At 42.5% G+C, this 10,000-nt stretch overlaps 1 protein-coding gene across 1 annotated transcript in view; it reads left to right on the top strand.

Annotated features, from left to right (window-relative positions):
• The first annotated feature begins 8,010 nt into the window (after positions 1-8,010).
• The window catches only part of c7a (complement component 7a), a 9,902-nt gene continuing 7,912 nt past the window's right edge, over positions 8,011-10,000 (top strand). The window contains exons 1-4 of the mRNA XM_083674006.1: positions 8,011-8,054; positions 8,389-8,483; positions 8,718-8,805; positions 9,553-9,694. Of these exons, the coding sequence (XP_083530132.1) occupies positions 8,049-8,054; positions 8,389-8,483; positions 8,718-8,805; positions 9,553-9,694 (331 nt within the window). The 5' untranslated portion in view covers positions 8,011-8,048. The remainder of the gene's footprint in view (positions 8,055-8,388; positions 8,484-8,717; positions 8,806-9,552; positions 9,695-10,000) is intronic.

Below are 10,000 nucleotides of genomic sequence, written 5' to 3'. Positions count from 1 at the left end.
GTCATTCCCTGCACACACATCTCATCATCAATGTGTGTGTTCCTTCATGTTGTTAGAATAGAATAGAATAGAATAGAATAGAATAGAATAGAATAGAATAGAATAGAACAGAATATCTCTCTGTAGTACTTTCACAACTTTATTTACATCGTCCACTCCTTTGCATGTCATCGTGTGTCGCTCTCGGCTTCTAAGGGTCTTGAGGAAGGGTCTAAATGTGAATCCTCATCTAAGGAAGCGAAGCATATCTGAAGTGGCACTCTGAGCATGGTGAGTAATGAGAGAATTGTCACAACAGTTTTTGTCTACATTTCTATTGCACATTATGCAAGAGCATCATTGCATATGAGTCAGTGCGGCCTCTTTGCTGAAATGAAAATGTTGATATTGTTGCTTCCTCTACAGAGAATGTATTCTGTGAGGACAATTGTTATGTAATCTAAGATTAATGTGAACCAAAAAAGGAAGGAAATGTTATCTTTTGTGTATGTGAATGTGTGTGTCTTGTACTGTATGTAAATGTGCCATTTCCAACTTTTTTCAGTGTGAGTGAGTGAGCAAGAGAAGGAAGGAAACTTGCCTGTGTGTTTTGTGTGTATTGTCCTTCTTTTTTCTTTTTTTTCTTTTTAATGTGAACAATTTCCTACAAAATGGATTTTATGTGTCAAGAAGTTCATCGCTATTGTTTGATCTCAGAATATGTTTTATATCATGTGAAAAAATTGTATATAGTGTAAGCGCAATGAACTACTGTCATACTATTGTAAATGATAAAAAATGAATGCCAAGAATTATTTACATACTTCTCATGAAATATCTCTGCCGAGATGTAACAATCAAAATATATGACATACTGTACCAGTCAAAAGTTTGGACACACCTTCTCATTCAATGGTTTTTCTTTATTTTTTTTTATTATTTTCTACATTGTAGATTAATATTGAAGACATCAAAACTATGAAGGAACACATATGGAATTATGTAGTAAACAAAAAAGTGTTAAACAAACCAGAATATGGTTTATATTTTCGATTCTTCAAAGTAGCCACCTTTTGCTTTGATGACAGCTTTGCACACTCTTGGCAAGTTTGTGTCCAAACTTTTGACTGGTACTTGTTTTCCATATCTCAGACAGACAGACCAACAGTATACTCTTAGATAAAAAGATTCCAACTACGATACAACCAGAAATGGTTATTTGGCTTGTCACTTTAGGTGCCATGTAGAACAGCGTTTGGAGGCATGCAGAACCTTCTCTTTTGAAAGGGTTCTACATGGAACCAAAATGGGTTCTTCAAAGGGTCCACATACAGGTGGCCTTTTTTTCTAAGAGTGTAAATCTTTTTTCTTTTTCTTTTTTTTATAAATGACTAATTATTTGCACCAGTGTAGTATAAATATTCATAAGTAACAATGGATTCATGTTAATACATTTGAGTTTGTTTCCATATAAAATAGAATTCACCTCTTTTGAGAACGCCAAGTTGCATCCTAAAAAATGAATTCCCAAAAAACGAAGATTGCAGATCAACTGCAAAGGCATACGGTAACACTTTACCGAGAGCACACAGTTGTAATTCATTATAATGCATTGCAAGGCTTGTTAAGCATGAATGACTGCATTATAATGACTCATATCATCTCATAATGAGCCTGATCTATTATCAGCAATAATTTGATCATCAGTTGAAAGAAATTCCTCATAGACAGACATACTACCATAAAGACATTGTAAGGCATCATTAATGCCTATAATGACTTATAACTAATTATACCTATATGCTAAGGTAAAGTGTCACCAGTATACTTACTCCTGTGTAATACAGAGTGGAAAGAGACACTTGCACACATGGGATGTTTGTAAAATGTTATAAAATCCTTATGTTATAAAATGTTATAAAATCCTGCGTTATCATTTCCTCCCAGGGTGGACACCTCATCCATACTGCAGTTCTTGCCTCTTTTTGTTATGCTGTATTCCCATTACTGGTGTGATGATAAGTCCATGCTGTACAATTGATGTAAAGACCAAACCTTTGTGTGTTCAAAACGAAACAGATTCTGTTCTTAGTGGAAGATAAATAAAGTGGAAGATCAATAAAGCTTCTTTGCCTGTTAATGTCATGTTTATTCAGGTAAATCGTTGCGAACGCATTCTCTGACCAAGAAAAGGCAGTGAGACTGCAGCAAAGCAAACAAGTGAATTTTACAGACAGAACAAACAGTATTTAGTTAAGTATTGAGTAAATAAACAGACATCCACATGTACAGACACACAGCGTCAAAACACAAGGGACATGGTGGCTATTCAAAAATAATTAGGGACTAAGAACAGTCCCAGGGGTGGATAAACAGGTCATTTGCATAGATGAAACTGGGGAAGGAGATGAATTGGTTGAGTTTTAAGTCCTGTTGAAGTTTATTCTAGTCAGCAGCACCAGTGGGTTAGACAGAGCGGGAAGTCAGGACAGACAGGGAGATGTCAGAGAGGCTGTAAGAGGACTGGGAGAATGGGAGGAGTTTAGATTTTTGGTTTTCCCAATGAGAGTTTTACAGATGAGAGTGTACCAATGAATACAGCACCAGTCAAAGGTTTGGACACACCTCGCCAAGAGTGTGCAAAGCTGTCATCAAAGCAAAAGGTGGCTACTTTGAAGAATCTAAAATATAAAACATATTCTGGTTTGTTTAACACTTTTTTGTTTACTACATAATTCCATATGTGTTCCTTCATAGTTTTGATGTCTACAATATTAATCTACAATGTAGAAAATAATAAAAAATAAAGAAAAACCATTGAATGAGAAGATGTGTCCAAACTTTTGACTGGTACCGTATGTCGTCTGCTTGTGAGTGAGGCAGAAGTGGCTGGTGGAGGATCGAAATTAGAGGACAGGCTTATTGTAATGCATGGAATGGAATGAGGAATGGCATCAAACACGTGTGTTAGGGTTTTGGAGGCGGGACGGTAGACGGAGTCACCAAAGTCAAACAGAGGATGACCAGGAAGATTTTGGAAGGGCCTCTGCAGAGCATGTATCTGTGGTTCTGTTCCTGCTATCATATACACAGGTCCTATCCTAAAATCCTCACTTGTAACTTGACAATTAAAAAAAAAAAAAAAAAAAAAATGTTATCAATGATGATGATCATAGATAAGCATTTCTCATTAAAAAAGCAAGTTGTAAACAGTGGGCAGAAACCTTGGAACTCTTCCTATTTAACCCCCAAAGACAGCCTGACTTTCCAAAAAGATCACCCACAGCACCAGACATGCCAGCCTGTTACCGTGGTGACAGGCAGAGGCGCCCGCCGTGACCTTGACGGGGCTGAGTGTTCTCTATAATCCCGGCCGGGCCTTTCTGTAGCCAGGTGTGTTTATCAAACACTGATGAATATTTGCTGTCTAGGACCATGAATATGAGCACAGAGAAAAAATCCTATTTATCCAGTACGCTGTGTTTGTGTGTGTGTGTGTGTGTGTGTGTGTATATATGTGTGTGTGTGTGTGTGTGTGTGTGCGCGTGTGTGTGTGTGTGTGTGTGTGTGTGTGTGTGTGTGTGTGTATGTGTGTGTGTGTATGCGCGTGTGTGTGTGTGTGTGTGTGTATGCGCGTGCGTGTGTGTGTGTGTGTGTGTGTGTGTGTGTGTGTGTGTATGTGTGTGTGTGTGTGTGTGTGTGTGTGTGTGTCTGTGTGTGTGTGTGTGTGTGTGTGGCAGGAGCAATCCCCAGTTAGACAATAATACTCTGCTTGTCTCCTCCGGATGGCCATTCAGCCGCCCTAAGCCTGTGATGAATAGTCAGCAGAGGGCAGAGAGAGGGTGTGTGTGTGCGTGTGTGTGTGCGTGTGTGTGTGTGCGTGTGTGTGTGTGAACGTGTGTGTGCGCGCACGTTTCTTCTTCTCTAAATATAGCCATAGCAGACCAAATCCTCTGCTCGTTCACGGAGCTACAGCATGTTGGGGTAGACTGACAGTCAGACCTGTACAGGCTCCTTCTTCAGGAGTGGACATCTGTAGGTCGTCTGATGACGCGGTCCCAATACGTCTAAGCACCAGGATCATGTTCAGTTGGCACCATGCCTAAACATATTGGGGCGGTCTACTGGACACAGATTGATTAGGATGGAGGAGGGGAGGAGGAGGGAGAGGTGACATTTACATTCACATTCATGGCATTTAGCAGACGCCTTTATCCAAAGCGACTTACAACAAATACATTTGTTTAAGTAAGTGAATCATCTATCCATCAGTCATCATAAGACAAGGTAATCAACGCTCACACCAGGGGCCATTGGCAGTTGTAATGCCAGAAGGCTTTTTTTTTAATGATTTATTAACAGGAGAGAACTTGTACAGGGGGGAGGTGGGGGTGAAGAGGTCTCAGGATGAAACAGAGGAAAGAGAGAGATGAGAGAAAGGAGATGGATGAAGAAGACAAACCTGTGACAGCGGGAGGTTAGAGAGGTCAGGGGAAGAATGAGAAAGCAAGGTTTTAGGAAAATAAATAGTTTGAGAGGGAGGTTGGAAGTAGAGAAGGGACAAAAGTGGAGGGTTAATGGAAGAGAGTGGGAGGTCAGAGGAGGAGAAGACATGAATGAGGGAGGTCAGAGAAGGCCTGGTGTGGGAGGTCAGAGCAAGAGAAGACATGAATGAGGGAGGTCAGAGAAGGCCCGGTGTGGGAGGGTGGTCATTCTGCAATCACCAGACAGTGCCGCTTAGTCTCTGATTATAAGGGCATGGCGCACAGAATGGCAATTAGTGTGCCATTGCAATCAGCCATGAAGTTTGAAGTCTGCCAAATATTGAATTAACAGAGAGATAAAACAGACCGTCGTCACAACGTCGTCCATTAAACCTGGCATTCACATTAGCCTCAGTAATTAAAAAACTGGAGATCAGATGTTGGAAATGAATTAATAAATGCAGGAGACAAGTGTCATATTCAGGGACGCAGGGAAACCTCCCGGGGGAAGTGGATGACGGTTGATTATGAATATGGACACATGGCCCGATGAGAAAGAAACAACCGGAGGGGAGCATGCTGACATTAAGGGGGAGGGAGAGAGAGAGATGGAGGGAGAGAGAGAGATGGAGAGAGAGAGAGAGATGGAGGGAGAGAGAGAGATGGAGGGAGGGAGAGAGATGGAGGGAGAGAGAGAGAGATGGAGGGAGAGAGAGAGATGGAGGGAGGGAGAGAGATGGAGGGAGAGAGAGAGATGGAGGGAGAGAGGCCGATAGATTGTGGAAGGGTGAGATGGATGGATGGAGGGAGGGGAGAGAGAGAGAGAGAGAGAGAGAGAGAGAGAGAGAAAGCATGCGAGTCGATGCCTAAGGGTAAAACAGTCACCTTGTATCAGGAAGAGACAGGTTGAGGAATTGAAAATATAACCAAACACTCCAGTGTTTACCCAACCAGTCTAATTCTGCAGCCAAGAATGCATTAAAGCCTGAGAAACGCTCTACTTTCACCACTGTACATGTTTGCGGCATAAAACGATCGTCTCCGCCAAAAGCAGGCAGGCTCACAGGGAAGTCTGGACAGATGGTGATCTGTGATGGTTCCCTAAACAGGGCCATCAAAGCCACAGACCAACACTAATGGAAGACACGGCCTGGCGGCTACCAGAGTAGCATATATACCCTCTATCTACCAGAGTAGCATATATACCCTCTATCTACCAGAGTAGCATATATACCCTCTATCTACCAGAGTAGCATATATACCCTCTGTCTGCCAGAGTAGCATATAGACCCTCTATCTACCAGAGTAGCATATATACCCTCTATCTACCAGAGTAGCATATATACCCTCTGTCTGCCAGAGTAGCATATAGACCCTCTATCTACCAGAGTAGCATATATACCCTCTATCTACCAGAGTAGCATATATACCCTCTATCTACCAGAGTAGCATATAGACCCTCTATCTACCAGAGTAGCATATAGACCCTCTATCTACCAGAGTAGCATATATACCCTCTATCTACCAGAGTAGCATATATACCCTCTATCTACCAGAGTAGCATATATACCCTCTATCTACCAGAATAGCATATATACCCTCTATCTACCAGAGTAGCATATATACCCTCTATCTACCAGAGTAGCATATATACCCTCTGTCTGCCAGAGTAGCATATATACCCTCTGTCTACCAGAGGCCTGGGGACAAGACTATTTAGCTGAATCACTCCATACAGAATATGCTACATGCTACATGCCACATTACATCACCGGTTTCCCTATTCAGTCTACACCCCGAGGCGGATTCAGTACAGTGCAGATTTAGCTGAGCCGAAATGCTGTTGGAATGTGAAATAACGTGAAAGATTATCGCGTTGGACCATGCTGGCATCATTCACATGCTCCTGTTTGTGAAGCATGTAAATATTTCGACTCTCTATCCACACCTATTCTGACACTAACTGATGGGCTTTTCAAAGAAGCGCAATCAGATCCTAAATCAAAACGGCTCCATGCAGATTCCTACAGTACAGGCTTGTTTTCTCACCTGCGCATTCCAAACATCGGGAGAGCCGCCAGCAGGTGATGAATGCATCCAAAGCCAGCCTCCTCTGCCTCAGGGCCAGGCTGACAGCTGATGGATGGCCACAATTAGAGAGGAAGGCAGTTTCCCCCAGTCATGTGTACATTACCTGGACTCCTGAACAGCAGGATCTCAGGCTTCAATGGGGATGTTGTTTATGAGAACTATTTGTGTCAGGCTGTAAGTGTTCTCTGTCTTTACAGACCAAGGTGAAATTCACAAATAAAGCCACAGAGCATTTTTTTTGTTTTTCACGGTGTACTTTGAGTTCGTCATGTCTGCAGTACCGCGAATGTGATTGGATTAAAATAGTGTAATATGTTTTCAAAGACTCAAAACACAGTGGAGAGCATGGTGTCAGAAAATAATCAGTTCAAATGTGCATTGCGGCCTAGATTACGTTAATCAACTCAAAGACGGCGAGGGCTTTGTTAGAGGTGTAATAGAGGTCATTCACAGGAGAAGAAGAATGCTCAGCACCTGAACTCTGTTTCTTTGGATCATTTGAAAATAATCATTGGTTATTTAAATCCAAATGATTACCATAATTACAGTGCAGCAGAGAAACAGTGATGGTTTGTCTTCAACCCTTCAGAAGTCAAAAGGTTAAAACTTGTTAAAATTGTATTTTTCAGGCTTTTGTGTCACATACTTGACCAGAATACATTTATGATAATGAGGGGATGGGTAATTGTTGGCTAAAAATGATTGACAGGTAGTGAGACACACTGTAATTACTTCAGATGCCAGCAGCGGAAGAACAATTAAGAGGCAATAGTTCTCTGTTGCCCCCTAGTGTTTGCAGAAGGGGATTGCACATCTCAGCAATTGGATGCAGGCAGGCAGGCAGGCAGGCAGGCAGGCAGGCAGGCAGGCAGGCAGGCAGGCAGGCAGGCAGGCAGGCAGGCAGGCAGGCAGGCAGGCATCTCGATAGACTTAAATGCCTTCTTCTAGTTGTCTTCTTTCTCTATCTGTACTGACAAGAAAGAACTGGCCTTTCCAAGGCATTGTAATCGCTCTCACCAACTGTGAGTTGTCTTCTCTGATCTGTGCAGATGACGGGAAGGAGACCAGGAGAGACGCCTCTGGCTATTTAGATACACTCTTGTACTGGATTGATGTGTGTGAGGACGTAAGGTCACCTCCCCAGAGGGAACTCTTGGCAAGAGTGTGAAGCAATTCTTCATGTTATCCTTCTCTGTGTTAATGAACTGTATTCATCACACACACACACCCACGCACAGATACACACATGCACACACACACACACACACACACACACACACACACGCACACACACACACCCACACAAACACACAAGCAAAGCAATAAATTATCCCTTCCTGGAAGAAAAACAGAATCTCTTCCTATAAGTGTCCAGCCCCTTGGTGAGAAAGGGATTTGATTTCTGCAAAGCCTGAACTACACAGGAGTGTCAGTGCCAGATGTGCACACAGTCCAACTGAACACCGACACAGAGAGGTTGTCTACGCTCTCACCATGAAGGTACAGTAAGCTGCTTCACACTCATAGGCTTTTATCTAAGAAACTCCTTGACTGAATTTAAATCAGGAGTTCACTTCAAAATGGTGCTGTGGTTTGAAGTATTTGGAGGTTGAGGCTTGGGTTGCTGTTTTGCATTTCTGCGACAAATGCATTGTCAAAAGTGTTTCGCTAACACTATATTTTTTGATTGATATTGGAATTTTTCTCCTCTCATCTCCTCTCCATTCTGCTCCCCACCCCTTCCCTTCTCTTTTCTCCCTTTTCTCCATTTTCTCCCTTTTCTCCTCTCCTCTCCTCTCCCCTCCTCTCCTCTCCTCTCCTCTCCTCTCCTCAGGGTCATATTTCAGTCAGTCTAACCTGCCTGTCCTGGCTCCTGTTGATGATCCCCTCTCCCAGCGGAGGGTCTAACTGCGGGTCGGCATTAAACTTGTAAGATGGTCTGAAAGTTGAACACTGAACTGCAATATATTACACAGATGAATAACATAAATGGACTACTGTCTGTACAGTCCATATGTATCTAGCTTTGCAATCTATGTTTTACTGTAACTGTAACTTCAGGGTGTTTATTGAATGAGAGTAAAATGCACTGATTTACATTCCAATTTATTCTATTTGATTCTTTTCGGTCTCAATCCTACTCTATTCTAATCTATTGTACAGTTTTTTACCTGGATGTGTCCAGCCGGTGCATTGCCAGTGGGGGCCGTATGGGGAGTGGTCAGAGTGTGATGGCTGCACCCGACAACAGGTGAGCCAGCACAAAAACCAACCAACCAATCACCAACCATCTCATTCCCCCAGTCTATCAGTATCTTAGAACCTGTAGGAATGGCATTGAACACTGTACGTTCAACGTAACTTGCAGTGCTGTTCTTATACTTTCATAATTGACAGTATGTCCTTTTTAAAAAAAAATATATATATTTTTTTTTTATCAAACTCACAAAGCAGAGGTCCAAATGCACTGCATCCAAACCCAGCCTCCTCTGCCTCAGGGCCAGGCTGACAGATGATGTATGTCCACAGTTAGAGAGGAAGCAGTTTCCCCCAGTCATGTGTACATTACCTGGACTCCTGAACAGCAGGATCTCAGGCTTCAATGGGGATGTTGTTTATGAGAACTATTTGTGTCAGGCTGTAAGTGCTCTCTCTCTTTACAGACCAAGGTGAAATTCACAAATAAAGCCACAGAGCATTTTTTCATGATGCACTTTGAGTTTGTCAAGTCTGCAGTACCGCAAATGTAATTGGGTTAAAATAGAACAGAGGTCAGAACTCCTACGTGGTCCTCTGTGGCTCAGCTGGTAGAGCATGGTGCTAACAACGCTTAGGTTGTGGGTTTGATTCCCGCTGGGACCATATATACTGGAATGTATGCACTCAATGTAAGTCGCTTTGGATAAAAGTGTCAGCTAAATGGTATATATTATCATACTGGAGTATCTCCAGGTAACGGACCCGTAGGTCACGCTCCGTCTGGCGTCTTACCTTTCAGTCACGGAGCCGTGCCATAGAGGTGTTTTCCCAGTTTGGAGGGAACCCCTGTGGTGGGGTGCCCACCCAGACCCAGGACTGTGAGACCACACGAGGCTGCCCCCTGAAGGAGGGGTGTGGAGGGAGGTTCCGATGCCGCTCAGGTAATGAATGCTATATCAACTGGACTGTTCCATACAGGACCAGTCAAAAGTTTGGACACACCTTCTCATTCAATGGTTTTTTTTATTTCTATTATTTTCTACATTGTAGATTAATATTGAAGACATCAAAACTATGAAGGAACACATGTGGAATTATGTAGTCAACAAAAAAGTGTTAAACACACCAGAATATGGTTTATATTTTAGATTCTTCAAAGTAGTCACCTTTTGCTTTGATGACAGCTTTGCACACTCTTGGTAAGGTGTGTCCAAACTTTTAACTGGTACTGTACATTCAGATCCACT

This window comes from Argentina silus (genome assembly GCF_951799395.1).
Source record: "Argentina silus genome assembly, chromosome: 7".
Classification (NCBI taxonomy): Eukaryota; Metazoa; Chordata; class Actinopteri; order Argentiniformes; family Argentinidae; genus Argentina; species Argentina silus.
The sequence above is the reverse complement of the archived record's forward strand: the minus strand, read 5'-3'. Positions and strand labels throughout refer to the sequence as shown.